This window comes from Panthera pardus, unplaced genomic scaffold, assembly GCF_024362965.1.
Source record: "Panthera pardus isolate Hobbes unplaced genomic scaffold, ASM2436296v1 HiC_scaffold_2, whole genome shotgun sequence".
NCBI classification, from domain to species: Eukaryota; Metazoa; Chordata; class Mammalia; order Carnivora; family Felidae; genus Panthera; species Panthera pardus.
This window is the reverse complement of record NW_026526765.1, coordinates 30,808,136-30,831,293: the sequence shown is the minus strand read 5'-3', so window position 1 is coordinate 30,831,293 and position 23,158 is coordinate 30,808,136. Positions and strand designations below refer to the sequence as shown.

Here is a 23,158-nt window from a genome sequence, read left to right as displayed (position 1 = left end):
GACGCTTAACCGACTGCGCCACCCAGGCGCCCCGGTCATTTTTATTTTTATTACAGAAATATTTCATTCATTTGGATTAAAGGGGAGTGGGAAAAAGCATGTTGCCAGAATTTTTAAAGTCCAGAACGTAAGCCACTGAAATGTGGCAAACGAAATGTTGCCAACAAATAGAACATCTAATCGTTACTTTATCTTTTCTAATGAATGGATAAGAATCATTTATAAATAGTGTGCTGAATGTGAGCGAGGCAGCTGTAAAGTGCTTACAGTGAATTGTAAGGACTGTTTGCCAGCCTCTGGGCACACTGCTTTTGTGGGATGAACTGAATGCCCTGTTGGCTTATTTCGTTAAGATCCTCAGAATTCACTCCTGAAACCCATCTTCACTCTGTTCCCTGATTCAGGACTGTACCAGGAGCCTGACCACTTAGCGCTTTTTTCCTTTTCTGGAACAGCAACCCTGAGCCCCCCTTACAACGTCCCAGGCAATAGTCTGGTAAAAGCTGGCTTTTACCTTCCTCTGGTGAGGGTTGCTTTGGGTTTCTGGAGCCTGTTTTGCCTACGAGGCAGAGAATTCGAAGTGCCCCGGAGTTTTCATTTCCCCCGACACAGCACTTAACAGTGTTTGATGGGTGCCAAAGTGTGAAAGTCCAATTGACCAGCTTTGGGTTGGGACCGCTCTGAGGTATAACTTATACTACAGAGCTCCCCTAGGGTCAGGCTGAAGCCAGACAGACCCTGAAGAACTTTGCAAACCTTGATATAAGACAGAGTCACTATCTCCCAAGATAGTTTACTAAACATTCCACAGCTGCTGTCCTGCTTATACAGCTTGCTAGCCAAGTCCCGGGAGGAGAGCGGCAAACGCTGCCCTGAGTAGCCATAAAATTGTATGCTTCTTGCAATTAATTCTTATATTCATTCAAAGGATAAGATTGGCAAAAATACAAACACTCATATAAGCCAAGCTCACATTGACTTCCAGAGCCCTTGTATTATCCCTACCAAAAGGTTTCGGTAACTTATTTTTTCAACACCCCCAAGGACAGGACAGGAAACCGTCTCCTGAGATAGTCCTTTGCACTTCTGTACACTTTTGTATGATTAAGTGGAGTTAAAATTACTCCCTTAGGCTCTCCCATTCAACATCAGCCTGGGGGGGGGGGGGCACAGAGTAAGTCCTTCTCTCCCCAAATCCCCTCTCTGATTCTATGAAAAGCCACCATCCACACCTTCACCTTCTTTTCTCCAAACTAAACAATGCTCCTTCAATGAATCACTCCAGGGATTTCAGGTCAGTTTCCTGTTTCAATGATTGCCTTCATGTTCCAATATGTCTGTGGTCCTCTTAGAGGACCTCTTCGAGTACAATCACAGAGCTGAATGCAATCCTCTTAGAGGATTAGAGTTACCATTAGAGCACTGGAAGCTATATACAGGGCTACTAGGATATCATACGATCATCACCTCGCTTTTTCTAGATGCTATGCCTCTATTAACACAACTTGTAATTTCTTCAGCTTGCTGTTACCACATGGCTCTGCTTATTAACCTTTACTGAACTTCCTTGCTTCAAAACATAAGACTTTTTCACATGTGTTGTTGCTTTTATTACAGCTTCTCTGCCCTATATTCACTATTACTATTTTGGATCCAAGTTCAAAGCTTCTTTATTCCTATCAAACTTAATTTTAATCATATTTAGGGCTATTGTTCTGGGATTTATGTGATTCTGTAGTTCATTTATCCTGTCTTTTTTCCTTAGAAGTACATGCATATATGCATAAGTGATCTCACTGGATTCATATTCTCTATATTTGGATTCTTGTTCCTTTGGAAGCTTTGGGGTCCAAATTAATGGGAATCAGCAAAGCATGGCTCTTTATAGGATATATCTTGCCAGTAAAAAAGTCCAGGCAGGGAGGAAGCTATATACATATACACAAAGGTTTTCTTGCTACATTTTTCCTGAGAGAACACAGACACCTGCCTGATTATAATTACACACTCCGTTCCTTGGCAGGTTGCTAATCCAAACTGTTTATTCTAAACATGGTTCTGAAATTGCCCAGAGCATGACGAATATGTGAATACCTAGGTGATTTACTGAGTAGCCCCACAGTTAAATTGTTTTACCGCTTCCTATAATCATGGCCCCCCAAAATGGTAGATGAAAGGATCATTCCTGCATATTGAACCAAGTGAAACTTTCCGAACTCTTTGCTAAAGCCACAGAATTGCAACACCCTTGCCTTAAAAGCAAGCTTTGTGTTTGGCACTAATAATGGCTTCTATTCTTCTGATACAGGCCTTCTTCTACCCCTGGCTTTGATGTCCTTGTGGAAAAAGAACATGTCCCTGGGCACAAAGCCAACTGCATGCTTCTGCGCCCCCACAGTAATGACGCTTGCAAATCCGATTCTGCTCCTCAGTAGATGTGGGATGGATGTGTGCCCTGAAAGCCCACCGAGAGTGGTAAGAGCCACTGAGATGCAGGAGCATCTCAGAGCTGGGGTGCACGGGTTTGCCACGAAAACCGGCCCATCCGGAGCTTGCATCCCGCCAGTGTGGCCTGAGCTGGCAGCAGGGCCCTCTTGGGACGCGCATGGTGGGTGCTGGGTGGGTGGGCAGGTTGGGAGGCTCACACTCACCTGGGACTGGCCAGTCGCCGGGGTGCCATTGTTCAGCTGCAACAGCCCGTTCAGCCCATCTCTGTAGAGTGTAACCGTGTGCCAGCCCCCCAGTTTGATTTTGGTTTCACTTATAATGATGCCAACCCCAGTTCCACAATTAAACCTGTGGGGAAGAAAAAAAAAAAAAAGAAAGAAAGGCTCTTTGATCAACCAGCTCGTTATGCTTTCAGGCCCCACGGATACCACTTCTGGGGCAATGGCTTCTCTGAGAGTCAATCTGTTTAGTTACGTTTGTGAATATCAAGGACTGTTTAAATCTCTACAGGAAAGAGCTCAACACCTGCTTTCTGGGCCGGCCTCAATCTACTTATCTTAATCTGCCCACAGACCTTTCAAATGTGGGGCCTCCTTCAACCTGATTTTCTCTGCAGCTTTGAAAACGATGGGCAACTAAGATCCTCCCCCTCCTTCTCAGTGACTGCCAGATGCTTCAAGTGGATCCCAAGAGCAGAGAATTAGAACTCGAGTCATTTTGCTTCCAGGTATTTCTCTGGGGACTTCCCCCAACTCCCAAATGACAGGCTCCAGCGATATTATTAAAATGTCAAAAAACACTCATTTTGGCCAGCTGGCTAGCACTGCCATCTGTGTTCAGCTGTGCCCAAATGCAGGTGCAGTTTCCATAGGGGAGGCGTGGGCGGAGGGGGAACATTCTCAGACGATTGCTTTATTCTTGTTTTTGCTTTGTTTTTTCTCCCAACTTCCCTATGGCCCAGGGTACCCACCAGTCACTATGCCTTACACCCATGATTTTGACCCTTTCCAGTCAACTTCCAGGCAGCCACCATGCCACTCCCCCAGAGATCCTGAGATGGCCAGTAGGGAAGGACACATGACCAGCATTGTCCTTCTCAGGACGTGCACTAATTACAGTCCCTTCTCCTGGCTTCCCTTTGTCTCCACGATCCTCAGTGGACTGAAATGGGGTTGAGAGGCATTGTGGAGCAGGCTCATCTAGAGGGGGATATCAGACTCCACAGCAGCTGCCCAGTTGGAGAGCGGCCAGCAGCCAATCACAGCCAATGCCACTGGAAGTCTATCAGATCCTTCAAGGGTGAGAACCACTGCCCCAGATCCTGGCCCTAACATCAAACTCCCATGAATCAAAGCATTTAGCAAAGGATAGGGGACCACTGTCTACCCCAGGTGGGATGTTTCAGTCTTCTTCAGCTTAACCCAAATAATTTTTGTGCTGAAATAATCAAAAGACAATGACGGTTAATGCTTATTGAGTGCTTGCTATGGGCCAGGCACTGCTCTAAGCACTTGTATGTATTAATTCACCTAATCCTCACAAGAGCCCTGGGAGGAAATGCAGGCTCAAAGAGGTACAGTCACTTGCTCAGAGTCAGGGAGCAGAGGAGCAGTGCCATCAGGATCTTAACCAGTACACTATGGAGAAGGACAAGGCTGATCCTCATCGGTCATTCTCAGATAGGTGCTTGTGTACCCTTGAGGGTGGCCAAAACACTCACACCTTCACAAAACTCTGCCCCCAGAAAACCACACGCAAACCAAAGATGGCTTCCAAAATATATTGGGAGAGAAATGACCAGGGCAGAGGAGGAACACCAGACAGCCTGCCACAGCCAGAGGGAAAAATAGGGATGGGCTCTGAGCCTCTGGGAGCCCTCAGGAGGTTGTAGGCTCCTCTCTGCTCCCCAGGGATGTCAGTCCGACCTACCACAGGGGACAGGGAGAAGATCTCAGCCTCCTTCCCATCACATCCACTAGGGCTGTAGGAGCAAAGGGACTAGATCACTTAGGCTCACTGTTGCATTCGCAGGATCTACAACAGTCCCTGGTACACCGTGGGTGCTCAAGAAATATTTCCTGTTGAACGAACGGATGGTTACAGGGTTCTGAAACTCAAGTTCCAAGGGTGACCCTGCAGTCCCGATAAGCCACTATTTAGTAACCTTTATCTCCAGGAATCCATTCCATGTATTTTTTACTCTATAAAAATGTAAAAACATAATGTAGGATGGTATTTTAAAAATCTGTGGGATTTTAGTGAGAGTTACCTGAATTGGAGTGAGCGTCGGACGATGGCCAGAGACATGAAGTCACCCCTCCCGTGTTCATTCTCCCCGCAATAGAGCAGTAAACCATCTTCTGCCTCCGCCTATTGTACAAACAAACGCCACACAAACAATGAGCACCACCTGGAAACACTCATGAATATGAAACCTGAGCATTCTCCCTGTGGTCCTATTTACAAAGGGGCAAGCTCATGGACTCCAATTAACTCCCAGTTGCCAATTCTCAGTTCTTTTCCCTTTAAAAAACGGCAGCGATATAAACAGTGTGTGACAAATGGCAGTGAGGTTAGAGAAAGGTGACTCCGCATTTGACCTGCTCTTTACTTGGCTTTGTGGGTCCACCAGCAGAGCTTCGGGCAAATGTGTGCAGAGACCACGGTCACAGAGAGGCTGTTTGCGTGTCCATCAAATTCTACTTCCACCAAAGAGCACTCTATTTGTTTTTGTTTTTGTTTTCATTCTTTTTACTTCCCTCCCTGTGGAGAAGCATGCAAATTTGCTTCTTTCCTTCTGTCAGGAGAACAGGACGATAAAATCAGCCCCACTGACAGACTAGTTTGGTTTTCACCCATGTTGGCTGCCCTAGCCTGAGACAGATCATCTTTTGGATGATCTCAACACTCAACACATTCAACACTGTGATCATGATCTCAAAGGAGGCTTGTTTCCAGGTCTCAAACCTTGTTGTGTTGTCTGAGATGCCCAAAAGAATAACTTGAAGCTGAAGTCGCTGACTGAATTCTGATGTGCAGTTCATTCAAATCAGAGAGCGTCCACCGGCCCCTCACTATGTGCGAGGGCTTTGTATAGCAGCTTTCCTATTTGTTCAGCTACAGCCATGGCATTGAGGGCAGACATTTGGGCTCCCTCTAAGAGGGATTGGGGAATGGGGAATGCATTATACCTCTGAAATCCTGGCCTGTGAGGAGTCACAATTATGGGCAACAGAGCTGGGACCTACACATTCTCACTGGTCGGACAGTCATTTCCATAGTTCAGTAGCATACAGGACCCACCCTCCACTCGCTGGCACCCTTGAATGTGTGAACGTGCCCAATGTTCTCACCACCCTGTGAACAGGTTTCAGGACAGGCCCTGTGTCATATTTACCTTCTCTACTTACCTCCCTGCTTCCTGCACCCCCACCCGACCCCGTCTGATGTGGCACAATGATGTGTTAAGCTGCCCATCCAATAGGCATTCATCAAACAACTAATCCTTCTTACCCTAAATTCAAGAGTAATTTGAAATGCCTGATAGGAGTTCTTCAGAGGTTCAAAGGTTACAAAGGAGTGGCCAAAGAACTGAGGATACTGTATAACAATATCTAAAAAGAGAAAAAGATAACATAAAAGAATGTTATTTCCTCACTTCTTCAAATGCAAAAATCAATATATGCCATTGCCCGGATATCATTAAGCGAGAACCCCTAACAATCTATTAAACCTAGCTCATTATCGTCTCTACTTTTTACACTTATGATTCTCATTCTTGGGGACTTAGAGCTTCTGAAACTCTTAGGGAGAAACTGGAGAGTGTTAACTTGCTACCCTAAAAAGAAATCAATGGCTTTAAGACCACTGACACCTGTTTTCCAGCTGTACGTTTGTGTAAGTGTAAGTTGGCTCAATTATTATCTTTCTTAACCTTCACGCAACATGCTTCAGCTGCATGTTTTCGGTAGAGATATGATCAAAGTAAAGTCCACCTCCCCAAGGTGCCTTTAGGATGATTAATTGCTTCAAAAGTACTACATGTGTGGCACACATAGACACAGGGCTGCTATTCAACTAGAAGCAACAGAAGTTGCCTTACCTTTTTCCTGTGTAGCTAATTTAATCGCGAGCACATGGAAAAAGGGGCTTCTCTTAGATAAAGGGCTAGAAGAAACCATGTGTGGACCACAAAACTGCCCTCTGGCTCCCAATGGGACCAACCTCCCTACCACATTCTTCTCCCCACCAAGGGCCTACCTTCTGAGCAGCTCTCACCACCTCTGCCCAGGTTGCAGTGGCACCGCGAGCCCCCCCAGGTGTAGTCATTGACACAAAAGCTGTCAGCTGAGCAGAGCGTTTCATCACAAGACATGTCAAAGAGCCTCGGCATTACAGCCACACCATTCTTCCCTTTCCTCTCCGCTGGAGTGGGCTGGGGAGCCACTGTAGTCATTGGGAGGGACGCTAGGGTAGGGGGGACAAGCCTAGAAGCGGTCTTTGGGTTTGACCTGGGTGCCATCTTGGATTCCCCCCAAAATTTCTTATGTCCTCCTTTGATAGCAGGAAGTGGTTTAACCTAGAGCCAGAGAAGAGAAAGGATTCAGGATTAACACGAACACAGTGTTTAGACAGCCTCATTTATGGTTGGTGTCTAATACTTGAAAAGTCCCTTTTGTTATTTCTCAAAACTCTAGGATGTAGATGGGGCAGATAGTACTGACCCCAGTTTATGGATAAGAACTTTAGGCTCAAGGATTTCAAGTACCTTGCCCTGTGCTATACAGAAAACCAGTGGTAAAGCTGATATTACATGATTTTTATTGTTATAATATCACGAAGATGCCTCACTTTGTCAAAGAATTGTTCATTTCCTTCTAATACCTGACTGTACATTTTCACATGGTGGGAAATGTGTTTTTGCCAGTCCGCAGGCAGGGGCTGGCTACACAACATTAGCATGTTAGTTGCTACTAATTTATAAGCACCTGGAGCCTAATAGAGAAAATAAATACGTATTAAGAGCAAATGGGCCCGCTTAAATAAGTTTTAAGTAGAATGTTCATGGTCCAACAGCTAACTTGCCTTGTTCAGCAGGAAAACCAAAACACACAGGTTTTAAGAGCAGAGATTCTTGTTACCTCCTCGAAGGAAATATCCAAATCTAAGTCGTCTTCAAATCCGTCATCATCCTCACTGACTCCCATGTCGGTTGTATAGCGGGGTCCATAGCGGCCACTTCCTGCCTCCTCAGGGCCTTCACAGAGAAAGGAGCAGACTGTTGTCAACATATGCCTTCCCTCTGCCCCTTTCTATCCTAATTCAGCCACAGACAGGACTCTGCCAAATGCATCGCGATGTCTTGGAAACACACAAAGAATTCAACACGGAAGAGGAAGCATCAACGACTAACAAATAGAAAATGTTTCATCTCATAAGTATTAAGGAAATGCTAATCAATGCCAGAAAGAGCTGCCGTTTTATACTGACAAGATTGGCAAAAAGGTAAACGCTGGGCAATAAAAGAATATTACCAAGGATGGGATCAATGGGGACCCATACACCAATGTTACATGTGTGCAACCATTTTGCAAAAATACTTGGAAATAAGTAGAAAACGTTCGTACCTTTTGACCCAGCAATCTCACCCCAATTTGGCAATCTCACCCCAGCTTACAAAATCTGGAGAAACCCTCCCACATGAGTACCACAACATGTGCAAAACACATTCAGAGCATCACAATTTATAACAGTAAAAAGCATTTCAAATTTGCTGTTTATAACAAGTAGCACCCCATATATCTGTCAATAGAGAATGGATAAGTGAATTACAGTAATATATATATATATATATGTATATATACATATATATATATGTATATATACATATATATGTATATATACATATATATATATATATATACATATATATATATGTATATATATATACGGAATAGAATACTACATAGCAGGAGAAATGAATGAGCATTTAATGTGTTGACATGGCTTAATCAAACATTATTCCATGCAAAATATGCAAGTTGCAAAAGAACATATTCAGTTTGATGCCATTTATATAAAATTCAACAAGCAAAATTTAATATATTATTTAGATAAATAAATCTATATATCTAAATATATGTGTGTGTGTGTATATATATATATATATATATATATATATATATATATATATATATGGTTTAACTCCCCCCAAAAGTAAGACAATGACTAAAATACCTGGGGGAAGTTAGAAAAGGGATGTGAATGAGGTGTGAGGCACCGAAGCCTTTGGATGCTCTATAATAGTCTATTTCTTAAGACAGATGCCGGGTACCTGTGAATGTTCATATTATTTTTATATGAACTTGATGTATCAAATATTTCATCACAAATTCTTTAAAACAAGAAAGAGATATTGCACTAGAGCAAACAGTGCTACACCCAGAAAAAAAGGGCCCCTACAAGGTTATCGTGGGTGCCACCATTTCCATCCATCTCAGCAGGACAATGGGATCTTTCAGATCTGGAAGGTGGGCTGAGAAAAACTCTTAGGAGACAAGGCATTGTCCTTTGGGAGGTCGTCACAAAATCTGCTGATCTGCAGCAGTCCTGACGTAGGCTCACACAGGTGGCACTCCCCCAGGGTATGAGAGTCTTTCAAAGTGCTGCTCCATAGCACCCCTATTTCCTCCCAATGGGTTTTCACAGGCACAGGTACTAGCTGCCTTCTCTAATCAGGGCACACTGGGCCCCAGCCTTTACAGCATAAACAACTCTGGCAACAGAAACTGACTTTTGTAGGTTGCCAATGCCCATCAGGCGTCCAGTGTTTGGATGCCTGGTTAGGAAGCGAAGGGAAAAGAAGGGAAGGAGAGGGGAGGGGAAAGGAGGGGAAGGGAAGGGGGGGGCAGGAGGGGAAGAAGACATGACAAACATAAACTGAACTTTTTTTTTTTAATTTTTTTTTTTTTAACGTTTATTCTATTTTTGAGAGAGAGAGAGACAGAGCATGAACAGGGGAGGGCCGGAGAGAGAGGGAGACAAAGAATCTGAAACAGGCTCCAGGCTCTGAGCTGTCAGCACAGAGCCCGACGCGGGGCTCGAACTCATGGACCGCGAGATCATGACCTGAACCAAAGTCGGACGCTTAACTGACTGAGCCACCCAGGCGCCCCATAAACATAAACTGAACTTAAAGCCATTCTGCTTTCAGAATAAGCTAAGCCAAACACCTTTGTCACAAAAGCAAACTCACCCTCCTTTATGCAAAAAAAATAGCAAGCAGATTGAAAACAGAAGGATGTGACAGAAAGGACAGAAAGAGGGCGTGGGAAGCCTTCTGGTCAGGCACACTGCTGATCAGAAATCTCTGGACCAGGAAGAGAGAAAGGTGATGAACAGGTGATCAGGAGACAGCAGGGAAGGAGCCGTTCTCAGGTGTTTGGGCACATTTTGGTGGAGGAGAGATGAGACAGGGGACGTGGTGTTCTCACTACCCTCACATCAATTCTCCACAGTTTTATTTAAAATAGCCCACGTGTCAGTGGAAAATTCAAGCCTGTTGATTCCAGGTTTATACCTGGATGCAAGTTCTCTTAAGCCACCTGCATCCAGCCTGCACAGCTGTGTGCCAGATGTCTTCACACAAAAATCCGGGAATCTTGAACACCACTTTCCTCTTTTTTGTCTCTCTGTATCTGTGTATCTTTCCACCTCTCTCCTCGACTCTCTCTCTTTTTCTGGGTCCTTTTCTTACTCTCCATTTCTATGTCTATCTCTCTCATATATTCAAAATCGTCAGATTAAAGAGGAAATATTCCATTTGGCAGTAAAAGTACTATATAGCACATATGTGAAGAGAGCTGGGTCTTATTTCCAGGAAGCTGGCCTTTCTACCCCCAAGGTGTTCTCTCTGCCCTGTGCACATTCTTGCCATTCTTGTACTGTGTTCATCAAAGTCAAGGTACTCTTCACTTAGTCTTATGATGCCCTATCTGAAAAATAAAAACTTTCAAAGACTACCACCACTTACAAGATAAATCCTAGGCTCTTGGTTGAGAATTCAAGGATCTCAATGGTAACTCCTTGTTTTCCCTCCTTTTTTTTTTTCACCATTTATTTATTTTTGAGGGAGGGAGGGAGGGAGGGAGAGAGAGAGAGAGAGAGAGAGAGAGAGAGAGAGAGAATGCGAAGCAGGCTCTAGGCTCTGAGCTGTCAGCACAGAGCCTGATGTGGGGCTCAAACTCAAGGACTATGAGATCGTGACCTGAGCCAAAGTTGGATACTTAGCCAACTGAGCCACCTAGGTGCCCCCTGTTTTCCCTCCTTCTTTCCCCCATCACCATGATTTCCTGAAACCTACTTTCTCCCCCCCAAATAACAAGTATGGTTGTGTGCGTAACATAATACATTTCTAAACTTTATAATAATCTTGCAAAGTAATTATGGCTCATTTCACTTTGTAGATAAGTAAGTTGAAGCTCAAAAAGGTTAAATGATTTGACTAAGATCAAAGACTTTGTAACTGGCCGAGCCTGACTCAAAGCCAGGTCTTTCTGGTTGCTGCTTTCCCAGTTGTCTGTAAGAGAAGCAGCCACTGTGGAGGCGGGAAGAGCCTGGGAATTAGAAAATCAACATTTATTGACCATTTTTACTGTGCCAGGAACTTTTCATGCATTGTTTTTATTAATCCTCAAAAAGTCCTGTAGAAGTAGTATTACCTCCATTTTACCATGTGGAGATAGAAATTCAAGAAGATTAAATAACTTGCTCAAAGGCATGCAGATGATAAATGGCAGAGCTAGCATTTATCTTTGGTCTCTCTTTTGACTGCATCATACTATTTATAATCCGATTCCAAATTGTGTTTTCAGCCTTTTTTCCCCTCTTCAAAAGTCCTAGTGGCCAAACTGGTCTACCAGTTGTCTCCTTAATATATCTTGTGTTTTCTCACCCCAAGACTGGTCATTATTTTTTTCCCCACATTACCATCTTTTCTTCCTCTCCTATATCCTACACGTAGCTTACCTATCCTCCCAACTGCACGCATTCTGTGGAGACAGAGCTGAATGTACACCATCAAAATGCTAAAATCAAGTGATATTTTAAAAAGAGAACATCAGACTCTTTCCAGAGAAAAAATGGTTATTCCACAAAAGATGGAACTGCCAAGACCTCTAGGATGTTCCTCTATCTCCTCCTGATTAGGGTTATCCACCCATGGATGTGTGCTTCTAAATATGAGCTTGGAATAAACTTCCATAGCTTGATAAAATCAGCATATATTTGAGGTGCTATTTCCACCGTCTGGACTCCAGGCCCCGGAATGCTGCCCTTGTGTTTCCCAACTCAGCTGTGAACCCCTTGACGGCAGGAGCCATAATTTTAGACTTCTTGACATCCCTTTTATTCATCCATTTAAGTAACACTTCACATACTCATCAAAGCTCCCTCTAGGTACAGAAGACTCTCCCACAATGGCTCTGTCCTGACACTCTGGCTCTGTCCTGGCCTGGCCTAGCTGGCCATGCCTATTTAAGTGAGAGAATATCTGGAGGGGAATCCTTACAGGGTGAGACTCTGCCCCTCATCCAAACATATTCCCATCAAACTACCACCATCCTTGTCCCTTTTCAATTCATCAATGTCCCTTGTCCCAACTCAGACTAAAGTTGAAAGTTCAAAGACAGCCTAGACACCATCCAGTCCAAACTTCCCATTTCATAAATATGTAAACTGAGGCCACAAAGAAAAGTGACTTGAGATCAAGTTCATGCATCTCATTAGAAGATCTGGGGCCATACTTGGATCATGTGACCTCTAGTTCAATATCCATAATACCCTCTCATGCAGACTTTTTGGTGCTAAGTATCTAATAAGATACTTCAGTCAGGAGAACACAGAGAAACTGAGGATGGGTGCAGGTAGCTGAGGTCTCCTCTTGCCCATTAGCCCACCTAGGAAGTCTGTCTTGAAGGCAACTCCTTAGAGAAAAGGACCGCAGATGCATTGCAGCAGCTATGAAATGGTACCTTGATGAGAATGGAAATCATTCCAGATTCCCTGTTCTTTCTAATGAGTAAAATAAGGCATATATTATTCATTGGATAAAATCCTTTGGTATTTATAAAAATTAGTCTTTCAACACGATATCACATATCTTTGTGAAATCAGAGGCTACTTCTCAGTTTGGGGAAACAAAGGATGTGAGATAAACAAAGGGAAAGGAATATGGAATTACAAGGACTCAGAGTCAAAGAAATTTTGACTTTTAAAGAAAGACTTTAGAGATCAGCGAGCACAAGCCCATTTTACAGAAGAGTAACCTGAGGCTCACAGAGTCCATGTGACTTGCCCAGAGGGACAGAGCATTGGTGGCAGAGCTGATCTAGAATTCTGGGCTCCTGATGATGCTTTCTGCCATCCTTTACAACCTGTCAAATTCCCTATCCTCATAATAACCCGGGGTAATAGTAATTTCCCACTTTTAAGGAAAAGAGTACAGCATGGCTAGAAGAAAGCTGGAATAAATCTCTCTACTCTTGTTCATGGACGGCCTCACCACCTCAGAGTTCAAATCCACAGCTTACATGAAGTTTTTACCAATGCCGTTTCTAAGTGAACACGGAATGCACAGTCCGAGATAGTGATAAGAATTCTCAGTGGCCTGGGGTTATTGTAATTAAAGTACACAACTTATCTCTTTCTATTTGGCACATTGTTAATTAGGAAAAGAGAACATTAAAAAGGAAGCATTTATTTAGAACCAGAATAGTCAAACCACTCAATGAATGCAAAACAAGTTCAAGGGTTATTCCACTAGAGGAAAAACTAATATACAAAATACAAATTACTGTTAATAAGTTAAAGGATGACTTATTTTATAAAAACCTGTCTGTTTATTTTTATAAAAGCATCACAAGTGTTCTCCAGATAGTGAGTTTCTCTGATATATCAACATGGTGTAGTTGGAAATATCCCTGGTCACGGAATCCAGATAATTAGGAGAGGGACACAGATGACTATGTGACCTTGGACAAGACACCTAATCTCTCTGGGTCTCCTGTTTTCTAATAAAGCAAGGAATGGGATTATATTTGATGACCTAAGGATCCTTTATAGCACTAACATTCTGTGACCCTTAAGTTTACGCTTTTGATTGAGACATATTGCTGGCACCTGTTATTACAAGCAGTGCTTGAAAAAGAAACAACTGGGGAATTTTATTTATTGTGGATGAAAAAGCAAAAAAGAAGTTAGTTCAGCACAAAAGTTACATGCTTTGGGGATTGTGGCTTTCTGTTCAATATTATAAGCCTCCTAGAAGATAGGATATCATTTATCAGAATTCATCTTCATTAATAAGAACCAGGTTATTGCAGTCCCTTCTCTTAATAGCTCTTGGCAACGGATGAGAGAGGAACAGTTATTCCCCACTCCTGAAGTTGTAATCATGCAAAGAGAGTTCCCCAAAATACTGTTGGATTCTTGTCCAACCCCTTTTCCTCCCTACAGAAGTAGACAGTAGGCTGGTGTCTGGATGGAAGCATTTGGTACACATTTCTGAACTGACTGAAGTTAATCTATCAAAGAACCTGGGGCAGGGGAGGAGGACTTGGGGGCAAATTTGGTCGCTCCACCTTCTTTCTCAACCTAGAAAAGTGGAAAGCAGTGACCTGGGCAGGTGTGACTTTGCTGCAAATGCAAGCTTTCCTTCAAGCAGGCTCTTCCGTAGTCAGAGGGGAGTCCACAAACCCACTTTGTACTGTAGAGTAAGCTACGTTCTCTGCCCGGCCTTTATCAGAAATAAGGATGGCAATTTGATTCTTTATCTGCTGACTCTGCTGCCGTATTTCTGTTGGTTCAGAAAATGGACAAAGGGGAAAGTGGTGTTAACTGGGCAACCTCAAAACCCTAACACTCACCAAAACAAGAATGACTGGAGGAAAAGGGTCCCCCGTGAAGCAATGTGTCATGGACAGAAACTAGGTCATCCCTTCCAGTACAAATATTTAAGATTCGGTTGATTGGATGGAAAAATGACAGGCCAGACCTGTGGCCTTTGCGGCTTCAGAGACTTTCTTGTTACTCTAGCTAAGCCCCATCTTACAGCAATTTATTCCTTCTCATCCTGTTCCACCCAGAAAGAACATTGGTTCTTCTTTCATTTCAGAGACATATCTCCTGCCTCAGGGACTTTAGACATGTTATTCCCTATGCTTGGAAATCTCATCTCTCACTGCCCATCTTTTGCCTTTTAAATTCTTGTATTTGTTCAAAATCACTTTCTTAGAGATGTTTTCTCTGTACCCTAGATAAAGTCAGGTTCCCTTCCTATATACTCCCATGGTTCTGTCCTCTCTTAGAGCATTATTAACTTACAATTACATATTTATTTATAGAATGATTTCATAAATGTGACCTCCCAATAGATTGAAAGTGCCTTGAAGAAGGCAATACTGTTCATATTGGTTTCTACTATGACACCAAAACCTCACTCACTCCCTGGCACATTGAAGAAATTCACAAAATGTGTAAGAAATAAAAAGAGTGAACTTTTGAAACAATGCAGGCAGAATAAAAATATATGACAGTAGTATTCATCTGGATTCTTAAATAGCAAAAGTCTAGGGACAAGAGGACCCCACATAAAGAGTTTAAAAGCTATCAATAATTCTGAGATCTTAAAGAAATCATTTCACAGACTTTTCCCGGAAAAGAATCCATATCCTGCACCTCTTCTGGGGTTGGTCTTTCAAGCGGCTCTTCTGCATTAAGTTACTCTGGCTTCGGCTCTATGAACTTAGTCCTGCCACCCTCGCTGAAAATGATGGAACTAGGACCTATGTCTGAGCCTAAACAACCATATCCAGACTGACCACCCCTGGGGGCCTCATGTGAAAATCTACCAAAAGGAGGGCTTCATATCATAGGGCAAGGCGGATATTTCAACCTTAATCCCTCCTCCCTTACCTCTTCTCTGTAGATACTATAGGAGCTAAATGTTGGATTTCTGAGCCTCCTTTGCATCTCGGTAGTTTGGGTCAGTAAGGTGCAAGTGGAAGTCTGTTGGAACTTCCCTTTCTACTATATTGTCTTTGGCAGTGAAGGTGGTTGTGATGCTGGAGTTTCAGTGCATTCCTAACTGAAATGGATGGGGATCCAATGACACAGTTAGACCCTCTCCTTGGGAAATGTACCCACCGACTGTGCGCATGCTGAGGGGGTGGGGCACAAGAGCTCCCCTGTGAACCTGAAGGTCACTGGGAGAGACTTCTGGTTGTGCATAAAATCAGCCTGCTCAACGTCAGCCTCGGCAGCATAAGGACTCAGAGGGTCTGCAAGGACACTAAATGGTTTCCCTTGCTCCTTCCTTTTCCCCAAATAATCTGCCTGAATGTTTTCTTCCAATTTGAATGGATCTAACCAATCCAGGGTATGTTGCCACAGTGGTAGGAGTGGGGTGTTGGGACAGAGCTGCTCTAAGTACCAGCTGTAGGCAGAAGTGTTCGCTCTTTTCTGCTCATGCTTCAAGAATGTCTCATCTGACTGGAGCTCAGGATGATACCCCAGGCATGGAGTGACCATTAGAGCCCTCACCTCAAAGCTTCTTAAACTCCTTTATCTTTATGCACACACACACAGGGGCCGCACCAACTGTGCATAACCCCTGTGGGGTGTCGCCTTTTGAAGAACATAAACCATTCAACAGAGAACAAGCCACTGTATCTTTCTCCCTCAGAGCCTCCCTTTCTATGGATAATGGGGCCGTGGAAAGTTAAGCAAATGGCCAGAAACCACCAAGGTGTTAGGCACTTACTTCTCTGCTACCCACTGAAGGAGGAGATGCACCGGCAAAGCATAATGTAAGAGGTGGCTGCAAACACAGCAGGAAAACCCAAGGCCATATTTTCATCATGCTGTGCTAGAAATTTCAGACTTGGAATCTTTGTAACCTCAGAGAATGATGAATTATAATTCACTGACAACATTCCATGGCCATACCTGGGGACTCGGGGAGGAAAGGGCAGCGTACCGTTTAGCCGGGCAACAAGAACATTTCTGAACAGCTGAAATGGTGGCTGGCATTAAGAATTCAGTGTTATGTATACAGCGGGCACTCAATATGTATTTGTTAGCAAAGAGAACAGGTGAATGACTGAATGTTCTCTGCAAGAGCCAAATCTTACAGTGTGCTCTGCACATGGCAAGTGCAAAATAAATGTTTTGTGAAAGACTGCAATTTTAATCTGGTCAATGCCAATGCTCTAAATGTCTAGTCAGCCATTTTTACTGGGACTTTCGTAGCAATTGTCAATTATTGATGGCAGAAAACTATTGTCCACAGTGTCAGGAGGATCTGGCTTAAAAAGTGAGATCTCCCTCTTCTTCTCTCTCTCTCTCCTTTTCTCTCTTTCTGTGGGATAATTTGGCAGTATAATCAAGCATTTGCGTTATTCAATTTTGTAATTCTATTAGAGACTTATCCAGCCAGATGTATTAAAAATGTTCATTATTTTTTAAAATTATTTTCAACTTAATGGTGTGTGCTATGTTCATGGGATGACATTACGTTTGGAAAAATGGAGGTCATTGGCCCTCTTCACATGAGCAGTGGGGATAAAGGCAGGTTGGAGTTGGCTGAACAGTGAATAGAGGTCAAAAAAAGGGAGGGGGAGGTAACTGAATATAGACAACACAGTAACTCTAGCTTGAAGGAAAGCGGAGAAATGAGATGGTAGGGGAAGAACTGTGGGGTCAAGGGAGTCTTTTCTGTGAGTATGGCATACGTGTGTTGATGAAAATGACGTAGAAAAGTTGAGAGTGAAAGACGGATCCTGTCGGAGAGACTGGGGGTAAAAAACACAAAACTGATGTAAATGGTGTAATCTCCATCCGGCCAGTACAAAACAGGGCTTGGTTCATACCCTGCCTGCCCTTGGGACCCAGGAGGCTGAACAGAGAATGAGATGGGAAAGACAGAGGACATGCAGCTTGCAGTGCAGTGGGGAGGGAGACACCCTGCCCCACAGCGCGGGATGACTGATGCTGTGTGCATGGAACACCACTGTCTCCGTGGTGCCCTTTGAAGTGGCTTCACATTTGGACATCAACTGTGGTCCAGTTCTCTTTTAGAGATCACCAGATGGTTTAAACCAGAGACGGTGATAGCTTCTCATTCCTCCTCTCCAATTTGAGACACGATGCTAGGAGAAATCATTACCATCACAAAGTTTTACGGGATTAAATAGTTTTTCAACAACAACAGTGAAACAGAGACTCAATCACAAAGTTAGAGAAAGTTCATCACCGTCTCTTAACAGATCCTCAAGAATTTACTGAAAAGTATACTTCAGGAAGAAGTATAGATGCAGGAAGAAGTAAAGAATAAGATGCAGAGTAGTGGGCAGAGAAACTGGTAAACATTTGGATAAATCTAAAGAAGTGTTACTTAAAAAAAAAAAAAAAAGCCTAACCTGTGGCTATTGGGTAGAATAAAAATACTGAAAGAGAACATGCAAGACAAGAAAGAATTCACTTAGATTGAGGCTGTTAAGATTGAGGTTTATGAGGGTAATAGATACTGATTAACCTGAGACTATAAAAGTTTGGAAGTCAATAATTTATGGATGGTAAATAAAAGAATGCATAATTCATCCCAATAGAGGGGAAAGGTAGAGGGCTAAGAAGATATAGTCTATCCTTTTTTTTAATTTTAATTTTTTAATGTTTATTTTTGAGAAAGAGAGGCAGAACATGAGCAGGGGAGGGCCACAGAGAGAGGGAGACACAGAATCTGAAGCAGGCTCCAGGCTCTGAGCTCTCAGCACAGAGCCGGACACAGGGCTCAAACTCATGAACTGTGAGATCATGACCTGAGCCGAAGTTGGAAGCTTAACCAACTGAGCCACCCAGGTGTCCCCAATATAGTTAATCCTATAGGAAACAGGAAGGAAGCCAAGACAAAGATTCCCCACCCCTCATCACCAAAAAAAAAAAAAAAAAAAAAAAAAAAAAAAAAAAAAAAGAAAAACAAAGAGAGAGAGAAAAGCAGAGTAAAGAACACAAAATAAAATGGCAGAAATAAATAAAACATGTTAACAATTACAATAACTGTAAAAAAAAATTCTTGCCATCTAAAGGACAGAGCTTGTCAGATTGGATTTTTAAAAGTTAAGCTGTATATTGTTTCCAGAAAGTACCTACAACATAAGACAGAGAGATCAAAAGTAAAAAAGATGTAATAGATGTTTCAAGCACTAGCAAAAGCCACTGGATCCATATTATTACTATATTATTATTAGGCAGCATAAACTTTCAGGGAAAAAAGAAGCAGCATCATTAATGTTAAAAATGGTGGCGGGGCGCCTGGGTGGCTCAGTCGGTTAAGCGGCCGACTTTGGCTCAGGTCATGATCTCGCGGTCCGTGAGTTCAAGCCCCGCGTCAGGCTCTTTGCTGACAGCTCAGAGCCTGGAGCCTGTTTCAGATTCTGTGTCTCCCTCTCTCTGACCCTCCCCCGTTCATGCTCTGTCTCTCTCTGTCTCAAAAATAAATAAACGTTAAAAAAAATTTTTAAAAAAAATGGTGGCTAAGTCATGATTAAAGGAACCACCAGGAATATAAGATGATCCTAACCTTGTATGTACCTAATATTACAACCTCACATATATAGAGAGAAAGAGATTGAGATACAGGGAGATATGGTGAGAAATTTTAATGTGTCTCTCTCAGTAACTGATCAGGCTGACAATATAGATGATTTGAACAATGATATTACAAAGCTTGATCAAGTGGACATATATAGAACCCTAGACACCAAAATATGAGAATACATATTCTTTTCAAAAGTACATGGGAGGGGTGCCTGGGTGGCTCAGTTCGTTAAGTGACCTGCTTCGGCTCAAGTCATGATCTTGCAGTCTGTGAGTTCAAGCCCCACATCTGGCTTCTGAGTCTCCCTCTCTCCCTGTACCTCCCCTGCTCATGCTCTTTCTGTTTCTCTCAAAAATAAATAAAAACATTGAAAAAATAATTTTTAAAAAAGGACATGGGAAAAGTGCATGGAAAGAAAATTGTGACTACAAAAAAACAGAGAAAGAAAGATCCACAGATTAAACTAATTTCAAACAGCTTTCCAAGTATAAGAGACTGGAGAGTAAGTGTGACAAAACTCACTTAAAGACTTTAGAAAGATGCAAAAAAATGGATGAAATTGAATACACATGACTCTATATCATAAAGATGATAATCCCTCCAGAATTAATTTATAAATTCAATATAGAATTCAGCATAATTCTGACTTTAAAATCCCAACAGAGTTTTTCACGGAATTGAAAAACTGATTCTAAAATTTATATTGATTAGTGAAGGTCAAGGAAAGACAGGGCAATTTCGAAGAAGAATGAGTGTAGAATTACCTACCAGATAACATAATTTTATAAAGCTGCAGACATTAAGACAGTGTGATATCCAGGAAAGGATAGAGAAATAGACTACAGAAAACTGAGAAACAGATACACAAATGTATGGAGCTGATACATTAGAAAGATGCCATTACAGATCAATAGGGAAAAGGATTAATGAATGACTCAACAGTTGGTGCTGGGCAACTGGTTATTGGTATGAAAAAAAAATATGAAGCTAGGCTCCTACTTCTCCATACCTAAATGTAAATTTCAGGTAGATTGAGATCTTAAATATGAAAAGCAAAATTTTCAAATTTATAGGATAAACAAAATTTTGCTTAATGACCTTGGGAAAAGGAAGTAGTTAAAAAAACACAGGAAGCAGAAATCATAAAAGAAAAATTGAGATATTTAACTGTATTGAATAAAATAATTCTGTTTATTAACTGACATTATAAGTGAAGTGAAAAGTCACAGGCTAGCAGAAGATATCTGCAACACATATTACTAGGGATTAGTCTTTAAATGTATATATTAATGCTTATCAATACACATTATGTAATGATATATACATGTATACACTATGAATATACACTATGATATACACTATGTATATCATTAATGTATCTAAATAAATTAATGTATATTTACATATATTATATGTAGGCATATATAGAAATAAGGAAAGGTAAAACATATAAGCAGTCAATTCATAGAATGATTAATAAATTTATAAAATTATGTTTAACTTCACCAGAAATGGGAACATGCAAATCAAAACAATAATGCCATATCACTTTACCTCCATCAGATTGACTCTATTGGTCTGATAATACCAAGCACTGGAAAGGATCTAGAGCAAGAAGGGTTTTGAACACACTGTCCATGGCGTAGAGGTAACTACAAACACCCTGAGGACCAATTTTCTACCCAGTGACAGAGTTGAAGATACACATGCACAACTCAGCAATTTCATTTGGAAGCACATACTCAGGAAAAGCTCTTCTACACAGGCTCAAGGAAACATATATGAAATTGCTCATTGCAATGTTGTTTTTAATGGCAAAAAGGGAAGAATTTAAATGTCTAAAATCCAAATAACTGATAAATAAACTATAGTGTATTTACGTGGTGGAACATTATACAGCAGTGAAGTTGCATGAATTCAAGCTTTACAATTCAACTCGCATAAGAGTCAAAAACGTAATGTTGTAGAGACAAGTTTACCACGAAAGGATACCTGCATGTCACTGCATTTATCACAGAGACACTCAAAACAATACCCCATAGTTTATAAATATATACATGTTAGTATATTGATTAAATGTGTAGGGAAATCATAACACAGTGCAAATGTATCTCCAGGGAGAAGACAGAAGGATGGTGTTGGGAAGGTACTGGGGACAGGGTACAGAATGTCCCTGTATCTGTGAGGTTTTATTTTTGTAACACTGAAGAAAATATGGCAACCATTAAGATTTCCCAAAGCTGGGTCACGGATATAGAGGTATTCCTGACATTTTTCACTATGCTTGAAACTGCTCATAAGAAAAAGGAAGCAACGGGGCGCCTGGGTGGCTCAGTCGGTTAAGCGGCCGACTTCAGCTCAGGTCAGGATCTCGCGGTCCGTGAGTTCGAGCCCCGCATCAGGCTCTGGGCTGATGGCTCAGAGCCTGGAGCCTGCTTCCGATTCTGTGTCTCCCTCTCTCTCTGCCCCTCCCCCGTTCATGCTCTGTCTCTCTCTGTCTCAAAAATAAATAAAACGTTAAAAAAAAAATTTTTTTTAAAAGAAAAAGGAAGCAACGTAACAAAGGCAAAATTTTATTCAGAAAATGAAAAGCCACACCTAAGATAGCAAAGACCAAAATTAATGCTGTGGAAGCTTGAATTAGTGATGTGGGGGTGAACCTGAGAAATGTTCCCAAAATGATGAAAAAATATGACAGAAAATAATATATATGGATGTGGATATAGAGGACAAGAGCCAAACCAAGGGATTATGGGTATTTATTTAGTATTTACCAGAATAATGGAAACATAAATATGAATCAAAAACATAAAAATAAAACTTGTCTGAGCCGGGGGGAAAAAAAAAGGACACCAAAATTTGAAAGAGCTAATACTGCTGCTAAAATGAAAAGACCTGTACCTAGACACAAACTGACAAGATTTCTACAGCAGAAAGAAGAACCGTAGGAATCAGGATGGTGATTTCTGTGTAGACAAGAAGATGGGGAAGTAAAGAAATGACTTGAGGCTGAAATACATAGTCCATAAGGTGACTTATCTTGATTGGATTCATATAGACAGGTTAGGAGGGCAAAGGAAGTTCTACCACCTACAGAGAGTGTGTGGACTAAAAGGAATTAAGATACTTTTGAAATATCCCTTTGAACTACAGTTTAAAGGAAAAACCTCAGTATCCAATAACAGTATGTATTCGGTGCTGGTCTCTAAAATATACATGAAGAATTTGCTGAATAATTCTGAAAGCATATTAACCATCAATGCTTCTAATTTTCTAAGGGTTTTCCTTCTGTGAAGTTTGATTATCCCCAGAGAAATGCCATAACTCAACCGCAGCCCAATTTTTAATGAGGATCAGTAAAAATCTAGCTATACAAAAAATATTTCTTCACCCATTAAATCACTATTAAGGTCAGTGTTATAATGCTCAATATTATTTTTTTTTAAGTTTATTTATTTTGAGAGAGAGAGAGCGAGTGAGAGAGAGAACATGAGCAAGGAAGGGGCAGAGAGGTGGGGAGAGAGAGAGAGAATCCCACGTAGGCTCCATGCTGTCAGCACAGAGCCCAATGTGGGGCTCAATCTCACAGACCGTAAGATCATGACCTGAGCCGAAATTGAGTTGGACACTTAATCGACTGAACCTCCCAGGCGCCCCTCAATATTCTTTATATAATGATTCATTTGGTAATTTCTTCCGACAGCTATATCCAGAAAAAAAATTAGTTTCACTGAATTGCATTCTTGAGTCAGATATGGAGAGTTCTGTAAAACCTTGATCTTTTCTTTGTCTTTGATAATAAGTTTAGAGGTTAGTGGCACCCAGGACTTCAGTGACTATCTCACCTCATACATTTATATTTGTATTTCTGATTTGGTTTCTGATCATCGTATCACATTTGTTTTTAATTACGGTGTGTGAATGTATGTGTGTATGGGTATGCATACAAACTGCCTCAAATGATTTTTGTGTGTTGGCGAAATACGAGTGACTTAAAAATGCATTCAAATGTCTTGAGTGAACTCACATTCCCAAAGCTTGCATGGCTTTAGTAGA

The 23,158-nt window shown here is 41.8% G+C and overlaps 1 protein-coding gene across 2 annotated transcripts in view; it reads right to left on the bottom strand.

Moving 5' to 3' along the window:
• EGFLAM (EGF like, fibronectin type III and laminin G domains) overlaps window positions 1-23,158 on the bottom strand; it is a 178,575-nt gene that overhangs the window by 45,374 nt on the left and 110,043 nt on the right. For both annotated transcript variants that reach the window (XM_019464217.2, XM_019464218.2), the window contains exons 8-12: window positions 7,590-7,705; window positions 6,709-7,027; window positions 5,962-6,062; window positions 4,718-4,818; window positions 2,652-2,796 (exon numbers count right to left, since the gene is read on the bottom strand). In XM_019464217.2, the coding sequence (XP_019319762.2) occupies window positions 2,652-2,796; window positions 4,718-4,818; window positions 5,962-6,062; window positions 6,709-7,027; window positions 7,590-7,705 (782 nt within the window). The remainder of the gene's footprint in view (window positions 1-2,651; window positions 2,797-4,717; window positions 4,819-5,961; window positions 6,063-6,708; window positions 7,028-7,589; window positions 7,706-23,158) is intronic.